Source organism: Salmo trutta, chromosome 26 (genome assembly GCF_901001165.1).
Source record: "Salmo trutta chromosome 26, fSalTru1.1, whole genome shotgun sequence".
Classification (NCBI taxonomy): domain Eukaryota; kingdom Metazoa; phylum Chordata; class Actinopteri; order Salmoniformes; family Salmonidae; genus Salmo; species Salmo trutta.
The window spans coordinates 31048637-31066735 of NC_042982.1; the positions used below are offsets into that span (position 1 = coordinate 31048637).

At 44.1% G+C, this 18099-nt stretch overlaps 1 protein-coding gene across 1 annotated transcript in view; it reads right to left on the minus strand.

The window, feature by feature from the left end:
- Positions 1 to 18099, minus strand: part of LOC115163883 (calsyntenin-2-like) — a 240668-nt gene that overhangs the window by 47445 nt on the left and 175124 nt on the right. The window contains exon 2 of the mRNA XM_029716093.1: positions 12308 to 12430. Coding sequence (XP_029571953.1) covers positions 12308 to 12430 — 123 coding nt within the window. The remainder of the gene's footprint in view (positions 1 to 12307; positions 12431 to 18099) is intronic.

The following is an 18099-nucleotide window of genomic DNA, read 5'->3' on the forward strand; positions in this document are numbered from 1 at the left end:
CCTTGTGTAAGAACTGCATGTTCCATCCTCCCGCCCAGTGAAATTCTTTCAAGAGCTTCAGTTGATGGAGGTGCATCTGTGTGGCTCAAGGACTGAGAGAGAAATAAGAAAGATGAACAAGAAAATGGGACGTGTGGTACAAGGGACGTGTGGTCAGTAAGGAGTGTGTGGGTGAGCACAGTGGTGTCCTGAGCTGCATTTGTGTGCGCCTGTGCTTGCATGCGTGCGTGTGCGCATGTGCGCATGTGTGTGTGTGTGTGAGTGAATGAGTGAGTGAGTGAGTGAGTGAGTGAGTGTGAGAGAGTTATTGCGTGCTCTGTCGATGAGTACTGCCTGAATTTGGAATTTAAAGCCTCCATCTGTTGCACTAATGTTGTAGAAAAGGCCCATGGAGTTGGTGGAAGAATCCTTTAATTCATGGCCACTAAGCACCAATACGCCTGCGTGGAATGTCAGAGATGGCAGGCGGGAGCCACAGTGCCCAAAATGGCAGATTTACCACCTGCTCGCTTGCGCATCCTCAAACCACCCTTCTGGTCAACAGGAGTAGATTGCTTTGGCCCCTTGACGATCAAGCTAGGTCGTCGAGTGGAAAAGCACTCAGGCATTCTATTCAAGTGTTTGACAACTAGATGTGTCCACCTGGACCTACTGGAGAGTTTGGATACTGAAGCCTTCCTCATAGCCCTACGGCGGTTTATCTCTCGACGGGGGAAACCCTACGAGATCCTGGCAGACAGGGGCACAAACTTCAAGGCAGGAGAAGCCAGGTTGGAGGAAGCCTTCCAAGCCATGGAACCCAGCCTCCGGGATCAGCTGATGGACCAACAAATCTCATTCAAATTTAACCCTACAGGAGCTCCTCATTTTGGAGAAACATGGGAGCAAGAGATCAAATCTGTAAAGACGGCCTTACGAGTCGTCCTGGGGGACCAAACTGTCACTGAAACTGTCTTGCGGACCGTCTTCATAGAGGTGGAAGGGATACTGAACTCCAAACCCTTGGGATATCTCTCTGCAGACATCGCTGACCCCGATCTGGTTACACCGAATATGCTCTTGATGGGACGCCGAGATGCGTCACTTCCTCAAGCCATGTATGATGATACCAACCTCTTTGGCAGGCGCCGGTGGCGACACAGCCAGATGTTGGCTGCCCATTTCTGGGCCCGATTCATTCAGGATTACCTACCAAGCCTCCAGCACAGAGGGAAATGGCGGAGAGAAACAAACAGCCTGGAAACTGGCCAAGTGGTAATGATAGTGGACCCTCAGCTGCCTCGAGCCTCCTGGCCGGTGGGCTGTATCACTAAGACCATGCCTGGGAACGATGGTCGTGTTAGATCAGTGGAGATCCAGGTAAAGATCCGGATATATATCCGGCCAGTTTCCCGACTAATTCCTCTCGCTGTGATGACAGAGTACGGCGAGCAATGAGCCTTTGTGAGAAGTGTGGAATTTAACACATTTCCGGGGTGGCTGCAGAAAAGGCCCATGGAGTTGGTGGAAGAATCCTTTAATTCATGGCCACTTGCTCAGCTGGGCCAGGGGCCCTTTAATTAGGTCAGGTGGAAATGTCTGACAGATCTTAACTCATTAAAAGGAGGAAATCACCATCGCCCGATCTCGCTGCTTTCTCTTCCTTAACTCCGTCTAATCCAGATGTTCTGTGCGTCCATGAATCCACCACAAACTACCCAGTAAATATACCACTTTATGGTTAAAGGAATTCCTGCCTCAGTCTCATCCATTCCTTGGTCACCTGACCTGTGACCACCTGTTCACCTTCACTGTCAGTCCTCCTACCTGTCCAGCTACCCACACAGACTCCACTAATCTTTCAAATGTTATGAGATGTGTTGAAGTTAAAGAAAGTGCCTCTCCCATTTCTTCTCACAGCAGCAGTGAAGGCTGGGAAATATGAGAGAGGAGATTACATTGAAGTATGGCTTTCAGTGTTTCCGGCCTATCTTGAAGGACTGAGCAGGGTAGAAATGAGACTGAGTAGCCTGAAGCGCCCTGAGTTATCAGGGGAGAGAGAGAGAGAGAGAGAGAGAGAGAGAGAGTTTCTGTGAAAATCAAACATTGGAGGAGTCTGGAGGAGAAAAGTGTTGCAGATAACAGGGAAGTGGAAAAAAAGTGGGGAACGAGAAAGACCTAAACTTTCAGAAGCCAAAGTGATAGACTGGGTGGCTGATTTTAAATACAGATGTAGGATCTTAATTTGAACCAGTTTGCTACAGTAGGAAAATAATCCTGCAGCAACAAGAAATGTAAATTATTATGTGGATTATAATTATTTTTCTAGGGGTAGATACCTTTTTTTGTTAGGGAAAATCACGTCTGAAATTTCAAAATTGGAATTACAAACTTCAGAAGGCTTTTTAAACCTCAAAGACACTACAGTGTGATAACATTTTGATCTGCATAAACTGGAAGCCCTGAGAGCCTGTATAATAATTATAAAGAAACACAGACACACATACACACCGATATGCTCTGCATAATTGCTGCCTATTTCTGTAGCATTGTAACATATACAGTATATTTTCTGCAACATTCAATCATCATCTAAATCAGTTGCATCTATATGGACTCACCCATATGCATCTATATGGACTCACCCTTTTCTGAGGTCTTGGCTGGTTTCTTTTGATTTTCCCATGATGTCAAGCAAAGAAGCATTGAGTTTGAAGGTAGGCCTTGAAATACATCCACAGGTACACCTCCAATTGACTCAAATTATGTAAATTAGAAGCTTCTAAAGCCAATTTTCCGAGCTGTTTAAAGGCACAGTCAACTTAGTGTATGTAAACTTCTGACCCACTGGAATTGTGATACAGTGAATTATAATTGAAATAATCTGTCTGTAAACAATTGTTGGAAAAATTACTTGTGTCATGCACAAAGTAGATGTCCTAACCGACTTGTCAAAATTATAGTTTGTTAACCTCTTATTAACAAGAAATTTGTGGAGTGGTTGAAAAATGAGTTTTAATGACAACCTAAGTGTATGTAAACTTCCGACTTCAACTGTAGTTTTGTAATTTTATAAAACATGCAGACAACAAGAAAATTACATTTGAAAAAGGTCCAGTTTTTGCCGTATGCCAATGGGGAAACCAAGATAACCACGGGCTGTTGTCCCTCAAGGCTGGCGTCGCCGCCGGCGTTCTATCTAATATTGTCTGGGAGAATAACCAGAACTGGCAGCTCGAGAAAAAGATTTTAGCTTACAGTATTTATTATGGCAAATTAAGCAGCCCATATTTAGTGATCAGTTTTAGACTTGCACAGGAAAGCAGCACCACAGATGAAAGGAGTAACTAGTGATCAAACCTGAGTTAGTAAGTAGACTATCTTTGGTAGATTGCGCGAGGCTCGCATTGCCCTACAACAATCAAACAAATGGTGAGATTTTGAGTTTTTTTTCATGAAAGTAATGCAAAGTAATATAGCTACTGTTGTAAACTCGGTGGTTCGAACCCTGAATGTTGATTGGCTGACAGCCATGGTATACCGTATACCACGGTATGACAAAACATTTATTTTTACTGCTCTAATTTCATTTGTAACAGGTTTATAATAGCAATAAGGCACCTCAGGGATTTGTGGTATATGGCCAATATACCATGGCTAAGTGCTGAATACGTGCATAAGAACAGCCCTTAGCCATGTATTGGTCATATACCACACCCCCTCTTGCCTTATTGTTTAAATATAACATGTTACTTTCCACACAAAGTAATATTGTAAAGTAACGCGTTACTTTTGTTAAATGTAACGAGTAAAATATAGTATATTACTTTTTCAAGTAACTAATGACAACTCCTCCCACTTCTTCTTCTTCTGTGGTTCACTAACCCGTCAGGAGACAAAACACGAGTTGGTAGAGAAACAAAAATATCTAATTACAAAGACGATTTGGCTCATCTGTGTGCTTCAGTGAGGAAGCAGATTGCATTTCAGTACTTCATTAATAAATGAGTTTGGGAACAACGGCATAATGATGGCTCCTTTGTCTCTGTGCTCAGGACAGGGTCTACAGAATGCTACAGTACACTTCTGGCCATAACTACAGACCAATTATAGTGCAACTCTGGTATGTAGAACATGCAATGGAAGCTGTTTCACTGAAGTTGGCCAGGATATGATCCAAAAGCATTCTAAAGCAGCAATATTTCCGTCCACAGCTGGAATGAAGGCTGTGTATTGTCTCTAAAGGGTTAAGGAATATAGCGTCCCTACAGGGCATTCGGAAAGTATTCAGACCCAATTACTTTTTCCACATTTTGTTACGTTACAGCCTCATTCTAAAATTGATTGTTTTTGAAATCCTCATCAATCTACTCACAATAACCCATAATGACAAAGTGAAAAAACAGAAATACCTCGAAATTTAGCTCAGGTGAATCCTGTTTCCATTGATAATGCTTGAGATTTTTCTACAACTTGATTGGAATCCACCTGTGGTAAATTCAATTGGTTGGACATGATTTGGAAAGGCACACACCTGTCTATATAAGGTCCCAAGAGCAAAAAAACAAGCCATGAGGTCAAATAAATGGTCCATAAACCTCAGACACTGTCACGTCCTGACCATAGAAAGATGTTATTTTCTATGGTAGAGTAGGTCAGGGCGTGACAGTTTTTTCTTCTTCTATGTTTTCTATTCTAGGTTGTCAGGGTCTAGTTTTGTATTTCTATGTTGGGGTTTTGTTTGGGATGATCTCCAATTAGAGGCAGCTGGTCCTCGTTGTCTCTAATTGGAGATCATACTTAAGTAGGGTTTTTTTTTCACCTGAGTTTGTGGGAGATTGTTTTTTGAGTAGTGTATGTTTCAACTCTGTGTCACGGTTTGTTGTTTTGTTCTTTAGTTTATGTTAATGTTTCGCATAGTTTCACATTGTAAATAAAATGTGGAACGACACACACGCTGCACTTTGGTCCGCTTCTCCTTACGACAACCGTGACAGACACAGGATTGTGTCAAGGCACAGATCTGTGGAAGGGTACCAAAAAATGTCTGCAGAATTGAAGGTCCCCAAGAACACAGTGGCCTCCATCATTCTTAATTGGAAGAAGTTTGGAACCACCAACACTCTTCCTAGGCCTTTATGGTAGTGGCCAGACAGAAACCACTCCTCAGTAAAAGGCACATGACAGCCTGCTTGGAGTTTGCCAAAAGGCACCTAAAGGACTCTCAGACAATGAGAAACAAGATTCTCTGGTCTGATGAAACCAAGATTGAACGATTTGGCCTGAATGCCAAGCGTCACGTCTGGATGAAACCTGGCACCATCCCTATGGTGAAGCATGGTGGTGGCAGCATCCTGCTGTGGGGATGTTTTTCAGCAGTAGGGACTGGGAGACTAGTCAGGATCGAGGGAAAGATGAACAGAATGAAGTACAGAGAGATCCTTGATGAAAACCTGCTCCAGAGCACTGAGGACCTCAGACTGGGTTGAAGGTTCACCTTCCAACAGGACAATGACCCTAAGCACACAGCCAAGACAACACAAAAGTGGCCCAGCCAGATCCAGGACTTGAACCCGATCGAATACCTCTGGAGAGAAAATATCTGTGCAGCGACATTCCCCATCCAACCTGACAGAGCTTGAGAGGATCTGCAGAGAAGAACGGGAGAAACTCCCCAAATACAGGTGTGCCAAGCTTGTAGCTTAATACCCAAGAAGACTCAAGGCTGTAATTGCTGCCAAAGGTGCTTCATAAAAGTACTGAGTAAATGTCATATTTCAGTTTTTTATGTATAATACATCTGCAAAAATGTCTAAAAACTTGTTTTTGTTTTGTCATTATGGGGTATTGTGTGTAGATTGATTAGGGGAAAAATTACATTTTAATACATTTAAGAATAAGGCTGTAACGTAACAAAATGTGGAAAAATTCAAGGGGTCAGAATACTTTCCGAATGCACTGTATATATTGTGTACTATAGCTGATCACATATTGAGTTTGAGTGGTAGCATGAGAGAGAGAGAGAGAGAGAGAGAGAGAGAGAGAGAGAGAGAGAGAGAGAGAGAGAGAGAGAGAGAGAGAGAGAGAGAGAGAGAGAGAGAGAGAGAGAGAGAGAGAGAGAGAGAGAGAGAGAGAGAGAGAGAGAGAGAGAGAGAGAGAGAGAGAGAGAAAGCAATATGAGGCACGGTCCAGGGGTCAAAATTCAGTCCTCCACAAAATGGCAGAGCACATGAGGGATGGTTTTTAATTACCAGTCAGAGAAATAGAGAAAAGGAATGAACGACTCGAAAGAGGAGAGGCATCGGTCTGCCTCGGAACGGACCTGATATTTCTCTCTCTCTCGCAAAATTTTTATGAATCTGTTTCTTTTTAATTAATTTTTTCAAGCTACATCTTTGAACTCCTGGGTTCTGAAGGAATATAGACACAGCGGTACCTGTTCAAAACATCTGTAAGAGTATTAAAAGCAACCCTCTAGCCTCTCCCATCTTTTCCTCCACTCATTAACTTAGTTTTCAAAGGCACAAAGGGTCTTTAGGGCATCTCTAATCCAATATGTTTTTTTATCTACATCTTAATACATAATCTTTAATCACTCTAAATTAACATGCCAGATAGGTAGCATTTATACTCTGTGACTGAAAATATGTTAATTCAATTTATTAGTTATTAGTTATTACACTGTCAGGGCTGAAACACAGTGGGTTCAATGTTGGAATGCCCATTTGAATGTTCCAACAATCTCCAGTGGAACCAATGACTAATGGGACAGAATTTTGCTACAAAAGCCCATATTAGGCTACACTCCATCACGTTACAAAACAATAAATCATCACTGTCACACCCTGATCTGTTTCACCTGTCTTTGTGCTTGTTTTAACCCGCCTCCAGGTGTCGCTCATCTTCTCCATTTTCCCCAGTGTATTTATAACTCTGTTCTCTGTCAGTTCGTTTTGTTCGTCAAGCCTACCAGCGTTTTTCCCCTTGCGCTTGTCTGTTTCTAGATCCTGTTTTCTAGTTTTCCCGGTTTTGACCATTCTGCCTGCCCTGACCCTGCCTGCCGTTCTGTACTTTGTCACATCACACTGGATTTATTGACCTCTGCCTGCCCTGACCCTGAGACTGCCTGCCGTTCTGTACTTTATGGACTCTGATCTGGATTACTGACCTCTGCCTGCCCTGACCCTGAGCCTGCCTGCCGCTCTGTACCTTTTGGACTCTGATCTGGATTACTGACCTCTGCCTGCCCTGACCCTGAGCCTGCCTGCCGCTCTGTACCTTTTGGACTCTGATCTGGATTATTGACCTCTGCCTGCCCTGACCCTGAGCCTGCCTGCCGTTCTGTACCTTTTGGACTCTGATCTGGATTACTGACCTCTGCCTGCCCTGACCCTGAGCCTGCCTGCCGCTCTGTACCTTTTGGACTCTGATCTGGATTATTGACCTCTGCCTGCCCTGACCCTGAGACTGCCTGCTGTTCTGTACCTTTTTGACTCTGATCTGGATTACTGACCTCTACCTACCCTGACCTGTCGTTTTGCCTGACCCCTGTTCTAGTAATAAACGTTTGTCACTTTGACACAGTCTGCATCTGGGTCTTCCCTAAAACATGATAATCACTATACATTAATTTACACATTATGCCGGTTTAATACTATGCAAATGTTATCTATCCACCATCCACTCCAAGTTTGCTGTATGGTGAGGAGGAGCCGCTAGCCGCTAGGTGCTACCCACTAGGCTAATGAGAGGCTGTTTAATGCTATCCATCCACCATTCAGCCCTAGCCTGCTGTATGGTGAGGAGGAGCCGCTAACCGCTAAGCGCTACCCGCTAGGCGCTACCCGCTAAGCTAATGACAGGCTGTTTGTCATTAGCAGTGTGTGGAGGAGTGTTACGCTAGCTCTCTGTCTCCCATTCAGACCGACAGCACGACGGAGGCTAATTAATCACAACACATTAGCCCCACTGTGTGTTTGCTCGTATCTGTTTACTCTGCGTCATTACGAGGATCCTCAGACGCTCATCACATTACCAGACAGTCCCACCCAGATAGAAGACTCTTGCTGTTAGCTACCAGTGAATAGGGAGGGACAGAGCGTCTGTCTGAAATAGGATACTTAGAAAATAAAGTAAATGTATGTGTGATGGTGTTTAGTGAGCTCAGATATTTTATTGAATCTAGTGATATAGAAATATTTTGCCTGAGGGTGTTTGTCAGGATACGATTATTGGTTTTGATTGAACATGGCACCAATATCACTGTATCTATGTAATGGTGGTAAATAGGACTGTGCATACCATAGAACCGGGGTATTCAAATCTTACCCTACGAGGTCCGGACTACTGCTGATGTTCTGTTGTACCTGATAATCAATTGCATCTACCTGGTGTCCAAGGTCTAAATCAGTCCCTGGAACTAGCTTTGAGGTCCAGATGTAATTTTGAGGGCCATAGAACATACTAACATATCACATGTAGAAGTGAACTTGTGCACCTGCAGTTAAAGTCCATATAGGTATACTGAAATTATCAACAACCATCCCTAAGAGCAAATAATTCCACAGAAAAAGCGCTGACTCAACCTACTGTAGGAACAAGCTAACTAAAGCAGACATAGTCACACCACACAGAGCACCACCGAGGGGGAGCAGTGAAACAAAACCAGTGCTGATGAATAGACACATCAGCACAACTTTACAAGATGAGCTGGATCCCTCAAGTGATTGGAACATGCCTGTGTGTTTGTGTGCATATGGGTGTGTATGATGCACCGGAGTCTAGTAGAACAACAAAGGATAGGAAGACTGACTGATTGCACAAGTGAACATTCAGAACGAGTGCATTTGCATTTTGTGTGTGTCTGTGTGTGTGCGTACGTGCTTGTGTCTCCCCGCTGCGACCCTACCCATTCAACCACATTAGTAAGTGAGGAGAGGCTGTAGCCTGTGGCTGTAATGTAGCTCTCTGTACAGCCTAGCTATTAACCCCGGTTCACTCAATACTTAATGACCAACCCTCTGCTGTAAAGTAGCAGTCGCACCAACAGCCTCTCTGGAAAAGCAGTATAATGGACACTCCAGTTGGTGGGAGCTGATTGACTAATTATCCACTATAGCTTAAAAGTTAATGTAGACTCTTAAAAAGCCCATGTGAAGTTTAGCAGTTGGAATTGCTGGACATGATTTCCAATGGGCCTGTTATGGGCCTGTGTGTGTGTGTGTGTGTGTGTGTGTGTGTGTGTGTGTGTGTGTGTGTGTGTGTGTGTGTGTGTGTGTGTGTGTGTGTGTGTGTGTGTGTGCTGTCTGACATTGTGTCAGTCAGAGAGAGGGAGAGCGAGGTATTAAGTCAAGGCATTGAAATTAATGAGGTGTGAATAGTACCTAGGCAAAGCCCCCTAAAACAAAACTCCCTTCAGTTAATTACTGACTGACTGTGAGCCCCAGACTGTCTCCAGAAGATACTCGTGACCACAGCTCAGAGAGAGAGAGGGAGAGAGAACAATTTGCACATCGTTACAACACTGAATATAGACATAATATGACATAATTTTATTGTTTATTTCACTTTTGTGTATTATGTACAGTAGCAGTCAAAAGTTTGTACACACCTACTCATTCAATGTTTTTTTTTTTTTACTATTTTCTACATTGTAGAAAAATAGTGAAGACAAAATAGTGAACTATGAAATAACACATATGGAATCATATAGTAACCAAAAAAGTGTTAAACGACTCTTCAAAGTAGCCACCCTTTGCCTTGATGACAGCTCTGCACACACTTGGCATTCTCTCTACCAGATTCATGGTAGATGCATTTCAATTAACAGGTGTGCCTTGCTAAAAGTTAATTTGTGAAATGTCTTTCTTAATGCGTTTGAGCCAATCAGTTGTGTTGTGATAAGGTAGGTGTGGTATACAGAAGATAGCCCTATTTGGTAAAATAATTGAATTGAGAGAGAGAGAGAGAGAGAGAGAGAGAGAGAGAGAGAGAGAGAGAAAGGTAGTGTGAAAGAAACATGATAGAGAGAGAGAGAAAGATAAGGTGTGTGTCAGCCAACTCCTTCCCTGCTGTCTCATCTCTATCTCTATCTATCTCTCACTCTCATTCAATTCTCTCTCTCAGTTGAATTCAATTTAAGGGGCTTTATTGACAAAGGAAACATAAGTTAACATTGCCAAAACAAGTGAAATAGTATAAACTAAAGTGAAATAAACAATACAACATTTGCAGTAGAACAAAAGTTCACAAAAGTTCCAAAATAATATAGACATTTCAAATGTCATATTATGTCTATATACAGTGTTGTAATGATGTGCAAATAGTTAAAGTACAAAAGGGAAAATAAATAAACATGGTTGCTGGTTGCCCTTTTCTTGTGGCAACAGGTCACACATCTTGCTGCTGTGATGGCACACTGTGGTATTTCACCCAATAGATATGGGAGTTTATCAAAATTGGAATTGTTTTTGAATTCTTTGTGCGTCTGTATAATCTGAGGGAAATATGTATCTCTAATATGGTCATACATTTGGCAGGAGGTTAGAAAGTGCAGCTCAGTTTCCACTTCATTTTGTGGGCAGTGTGCACGCCTGTCTTCTCTTGAGAGCCAGGTCTGCCTTTGGCTGCCTTTCTCAATAGCAAGGCTATGCTCACTGAGTCTGTACATGGAAGGTTATGGAAGGTTTGGGAATCGCTTCCTTTTAGGTGGTTGTAGAATTTAACAGCTCTTTTCTGGATTAGTGAGTATCGGCCTAATTCTGCTCTGCATGCTTTATTTGGTGTTCTATGTTGTACACGGAGGATATTTTTGCAGAATTCTGCATGCAGTCTCAATTTGGTGTTTGTCCCATTTTGTGAATTTTTGGTTGGTGAGCAGACCCCAGATCTCACAACCTTAAAGGGCAATGGGTTCTTTAACTGATTCAAGTTTTTTTTGCCAGATCCTAATTGGTATGTCAAAATGTATGTTCCTTTTGATGGCATTGAAGGCCCTTCTTGCCTTTTCGCTCAGATCATTCACAGCTTTGTGGAAGTTACCTGTGGCACTGATGTTTTGGCCAAGGTATGTATAGTTTTTTGTGTGCTCTTGGGCAACGGTGTCGAGATGGAATTTGTGTTCGTGGTCCTGGCAACTGGAACACCATTATTTTCATATTTTGGTTACTACATGATTCCATATGTTATTTCTCTCTCTCTCTGTCTCTCTCTCTCCCTGTAGGGTGGCCATTACAGGCAACCCTCTCAGGCCACTACACTGCCTCCACATGCTAGAAGAAAAAAATCAGACAACCATATCCAGCCGTCCTTCTCGCCAGCCTACATCAGAGCTGCTCCAACCCAGCCTGGGGGGTTCTGAGAGTGGGCACCAGCCCAGGAGCCAACCCCACACTGAGGCCTTGGCCACATCAAGAGGCCTGGCAGGAGGCAGTGGAGCCAGGCTGGCCAGTTAGCCTGTAGCTAATGACAACCCACTGGGACTGGCAACCCAATAGGGGAGTGTTCACCATCACATTGATTCAATCTAATTGTATTTGCACTACTGAGAGGGAAACATGTTAGTATTGGTTTCATACATGGTTAAAGGACATAAGGGAGTGAATAGCTTTCATAGGAATGTGTTTGGTAGTACTAGTTTAAAGCTAGTGGTTTTAAATAAGAAAGTATACATCTGTTTTATTTCTTGGAAAGCAGAAGTACGAAATAACATGTTCCGGCTTAATGCATTTTATTTTAATGATTTACTAGAGCTTCCAAGAACCAAGATCAACCACAGCAGTTAAGAGCGAGTAAATTGTCCTCTGAGTGAATGACGCTAACCCATTCATCACAACTTGGTACTTTGCTAACCCATTCATCACAACTTGGTACTTCGCTAACCCATTCATCACAACTTGTTACTTCGCTAACCCATTCATCACAACTTGGTACTTCGCTAACCCATTCATCACAACTTGGTACTTCGCTAACCCATTCATCACAACTTGGTACTTCGCTAACCCATTCATCACAACTTGGTACTTCGCTAACCCATTCATCACAACTTGGTACTTCGCTAACCCATTCATCACAACTTGGTACTTCGCTAACCCATTCATCACAACTTGGTACTTCGCTAACCCATTCATCACAACTTGGTACTTCGCTAACCCATTCATCACAACTTGGTACTTCGCTAACCCATTCATCACAACCTGGTACTTCGCTCACCATTCTATCACTTTTCATGTTTGTGTGGACCCAAGGAAGAGTTGCTGCTGCTTTCGCTAATGGGGATGCTAATAAAATACCAAAATACCAAATCACACAGCAGTGGGGTGTACCATACCTGCGTAGGGCACGGGGGCGTCTTTGTCCAGGGCCACCAGGGGAGGGTCCAGTAGGACGATGTCCATGTTCTCTGTGATCACCCCATGGTACGACGTCTCAATCCATGGCTTGTGTTTGTTCACTACGATAGAGAAAGGAGTGTGTGAAAGAGGGATGGAGAAAGAGAGAGAGAGAATGTCAGTCAGGTGTTCACAGTTGTTGATACATTTTCAGTCTGCGTGTAATTACTGGGTGAACTGAGACTGGCTTTGTGAAAAATGAATACAACAGCTTTTCTTTCCTCCCCCCACTGCAACTCCCACTTGGAAATACAGCCACACACACACACACACACACACACACACACACACACACACACACACACACACACACACACACACACACACACACACACACACACACACACACACACACACACACCACCTTTCCTGGCAGAGGATCTCCATTCTTTAGTTTTTCTGAGAAACATTCTCATTTTCCTAATCTCCCCTACCTCTTTTCTCTCCCTCTCTTTTCTCTCTCAAACATTCCCTGTAGGTCTCAGAGCGCTCCGCCAGGCTTGATCAATGACCACTATTGAACTGCCAGCAGAGCACTACTTCCTGGGCCCAGCCAAAACAAAGTCCATGAGCAGTAGGACGATTAGCACGGCATAATTGAGCAAAGCCCCTGAGGGCCGTGAAGCAGGAGTTAGCTAGCTAGCTCACCGTTTTATATACCATCTCTCTATCAAAGGTAAGGGGTTTTAAAACGGCAACAACAGCCCATTTCCTCCTCAACTCCTTCACTTACTCAGGGCTTTCTCTGACTCAGGAGTGAACAGCAATGCCCAAATTTCATCCTGTGATTTCTGTACAAGGAAATTGTTGGTTGTTAACAATACCAAACTAGGGTGTTTTGGGTGATACACATCCAAGTGAAAATTACCTAAATACATGTGTATCACTTTCTTATGGGTACATTATCTGACATTCAGTGAAGGAGAAGGAGAGAAAAAAGTCCATACACCAAACAATTTGTACAGCTGTCTCTAGTGCCACTTCACATTCCAGAGCCTTTGTTCCTTGGTGTATGTGTAATTACAGCGGGAACCCACTTCAGTAATTCATGGAATCACTCCGTCTAAGACTTAAGGCACTGTCAGTATATAAACACAACTAAACATAAGTGCTCTAGTAAGCACCAGAAACTATATATCGTAACAATATTTAATCTCATTGTAATTACATGAATCATAACACAGAATCACAACAGATCAGAAAGGAAGGTACACATTTTGATTGTGTGGTCTCTGACGAAAAATATGTATTTTTGACAATTTGGGAAAAAATTAGGCAGTTGGCCTAGTAGGACACTGAAGCAGACCAACACCACCACCACACCCGCACCACCACTCCAACACCACCACAACTCCAATACCTCCCCAACACCACCAGCATTACTTCACCTCCACCACTCTTACACCACCACCACTCCAATACCACCACCAACACCACCTCTCCAACACCACCACCACACCAACACCACAAATCCAATACCACCACTCCAACACCACCACAATACCACCCCACCACCACCACCACCACCACTCCAATACCACCCCAACACCACCACCACCACTCCAACACCACCACCACCACTCCAAAACCACCCCAACACCACCACCACTCCAATACCACCCCAGCACCACCACCACCACCACCACTCCAACACCACCACCACTCCAATACCACCCCAACACCACCACCACTCCAATACCACCCCAACACCACCACCACCACCACCACTCCAATACCACCCCAACACCACCACTCCAATACCACCTCAACACCACCACCACACCACCACCACCACTCCAACACCACCACCACTCCAATACCACTCCAACACCACCACCACCACCACCCCAACACCACCACCACTCAAATACCACCCCAACACCACCACCACCACTCCAACACCACGCTAACACCACGCTAACACCACCACCACACCACTGCAATACCACCACTACTCCAACACCACCATGCCAACACTAGCAGCACTCCAACACCACCACCATGCTAACACCACTCCAACACCACCACCACACCACCACCACTGCAATACCACCACTACTCCAACACCACCATGCCAACACTAGCAGCACTCCAACACCACCACCATGCTAACACCACTCCAACACCACCACCACACCACCACCACTGCAATACCACCACTACTCCAACGCCACCATGCCAACACTACCACCACTCCAACACCACCACCATGCTAACACTACCCCAACACCACCACCACCAATCCAACACCACCACTCCAACACCAACACCACCCCCAGTCCAATACCACCCCAACCACCATACCACACAAACACCACCACCCCTCAAATACCACCCCAACACCCCCACCGCCACCACTCCAACACCACCACCACGCTAACACCACTACCACACCACCACTCCAACACCACCACCACTGCAATACCACCACTATTCCAACACCACCATGCCAACCCTACCATCACTCCAACACCACCACCATGCTAACACCACTCTAACACCACCACCACACAACTCCAACACCACCACCTCTCCAATACCACCACTCCAACACCAACACCACCACTCCAATACACCACTCCAATACCACCACCACCACTCCAACACCACCACCACACCAACATCACCACCACACCACCACCACTCCACCACCACCCCTCCAATACCACCACCACCACAACACCACTCCAACATCACCACCACCACCACACCAACACCACTCTGACACCACCACCACACCACTCCAACACCGCCACCACACCACCACCACCACTCCAGCACCACCACCACTCCAACATCACCACCACCACCATTCCACCACCACCACCACTTCAACACCACCATCCCAACACCACCACCACTCCAATACCATCCCAACACCACCACACCACTCCAACACCACCACTCCAATACCACCACCACTCCAACATCACCACCACCACCACCACTCTAACACCACCACCACACCCCTCCAACACCGCCACCACACCACCACCACTACTCTAGCACCACCACCACTCCAACATCACCAACACCATTCCACCACCACCACCACTCCAACACCACCATCCCAACACCACCACCACTCCAATACCATCCCAACACCACCACACCACTCCAACACCACCACTCCAATATCACCACCACCACCACCACCACCACTCTAACACCACCCCCACTCCAACACAACCAACACTCCAACATCACCACTGTCACGTCCTGACCAGTAGAGGGGGTAGTTGGGTCAGGACGTGGCAGAGGGAGTGTGTGTTTTTTTATTGTTTCATTGATTTTGGCCGTGTGACTTCCAATCAGGCACAGCTGTAGAGGGTTGTGGTTGATTGGGAGTCACACATAAGTTGCCTACGTTTCCTTTGTGTTTCGTGGGTAATTGTGCTTGTCATTGTGGTTGCACCTGACAGGACTGTGTTGGCTGTCAGTTTTGTTGTTTTTTGTGAATTGCATAGTGTTCGTGTATTAAATATGACGAACCCTAACTCTGCCGCATTTTGGTCCACTTCTTCCTCAGACAGCCGTTACAACCACCACTCAAACACCACTCAACACCATCACCACGCCAACACTACCAGGATGTACATTACTGGTGGCTTTGGATTTGAGTGATATATATATACAGTTGAAGTCAGAAGATTACATACACTTAGGCTGTAGTAATTAAACTCATTTTTCAACCACTCCACAAATTTCTTGTTAACAAACTATAATTTTGGCAAGTCGGTTATCTACATTCTGCATGACAACAGTAATTTTTCCAACAATTGTTTACAGACAGATTATTTCACTGTATCACAATTCCAGTGGGTGAGAAGTTTACATACACTAAGTTGACTGTGCCTTTAAACAGCTCGGAAAATTCCAGAAAAAGATGTCATGGCTTTAGAAGCTTCTGATAGGCTAATTGACATAATTTGAGTCAATTGGAGTTGTACCTGTGGATGTATTTCAAGACCTACCTTCAAATGCAGCGCCTCTTTGCTTGATATCATGGGAAAATCAAAAGAAATCAGCCAAGACCTCTGAAAAGAATTGTAGACGTCCACAAGTCTGGTTCATACTTGGGAGCAATTTTCAAACGCCTGACGGTACCACGTTCATCTGTACAAACAATAGTATGCAAGTATAAACATCATGGGACCACACAGTCGTCATACCGCTCAGGAAGGAGACGCGTTCTGTCTCCTAGAGATAAACATACTTTGGTGCGAAAAGTGCAAATCCATCCCAGAACAACAGCAAAGGACCTTGTGAAGATGCCGGAGGAAACAGTTACAAAAGTATCTATATCCACAGTAAAACAAGTCCTATATCGACATAACCTGAAAGGCTGCTCAGCAAGGAAGAAGCCACTGCTCCAAAACAGCCATAAAAAAGCCAGACTACGGTTTGCAACTGCACATGGGGACAAAGATCGTACTTTTTGGAGAAATGTCCTCTTGTCTGATGAAATAAAAATAGAACTGTTTTGCCATAATGACCATCGCTACGTTTGGAGGAAAAAGGGGGAGGCTCGCAAGCAAGAACACCATCCCAAGAACACCATCCCGTCCGTGAAGCACAGGGGTGGCAGCATCATGTTGTGGGGGTGCTTTACTGCAGGAGGGACTGGGGCACTTCACAAAATAGATGGCACCATGAGGATGGAAAATTATGTGGATATATTGAAGAAACATCTCAAGACATCAGCCAGGAAGTTAAAGCTTGGTCGCAAATGGGTCTTCCAAATGGACAATGACCCCAAGCATACTTCCAAAGTTGTGTCAAAATGGCTTAAGGACAACAAAGTCAAGGTATTGGAGTGGCCATCATAAAGCCCTGACCTCAATCCTATAGAAAATTTGTGGGCAGAACTGAAAAAGCGTGTGCGAGCAAGGAGGCCTACAAACCTGACTCAGTTACACCAGCTCTGTCAGGAGGAATGGGCCAAAATTCACCCAACTTATTGTGGGAAGCTTGTGGAAGGCTACCTGAAACGTTTGACCCAAGTAAAAAAATGTAAAGGCAATGCTACCAAATACTAATTGAGTGTATGTAAACTTCTGACCCACTGGGAATCCGATGAAAGAAATAAAAGCTGAAATAAATCATTCTCTCTACTATTATTCTGACATTACACATTCTTAAAATAAAGTGTTGATCCTAACTTACCTAACACAGGGAATTTTTACTAGGATTAAATGTCAGGAATTGTGAAAAACTGAGTTTAAATGTATTTGGCTAAGGTGTATGTACACTTCCGACTTCAACTGTATATGCAGGCCTCAACCACTACCCTGAGAGCACTTGATTCAGTATATATCAGGTTCATTACCATAAACATTTAACACATCATTGTGATCTCTACAGCGCTGTTGGCTGGTCGTCATTGACCTTGCATAGGCTTAAACACTGGTATACACTGATTTATAAGTCAATTTTGAGTAAAATAGCACTTTATCTATATTATTTTTTAAATCAGGTCAGTAAATAAATATAAATGACGTCCTATTCTCATTTGCTTTTAACAGTACCAAGAATTAGAACAGGTCATGGTAGAAATAGTTTTCGTTACTCAGCTCCGTGGTCCTGGAATTCTTTCCTAAACATTTAAATATTTGATGATCTAGTCACGTTGGTGGAGTTTAAACATTTGGTCGATGTAAATATCCCAGAAGAGAGTAACTGTCTTTAGGACAGCTGTTTATTTAGTTCTGACATTTGTGTTTCTTTACGT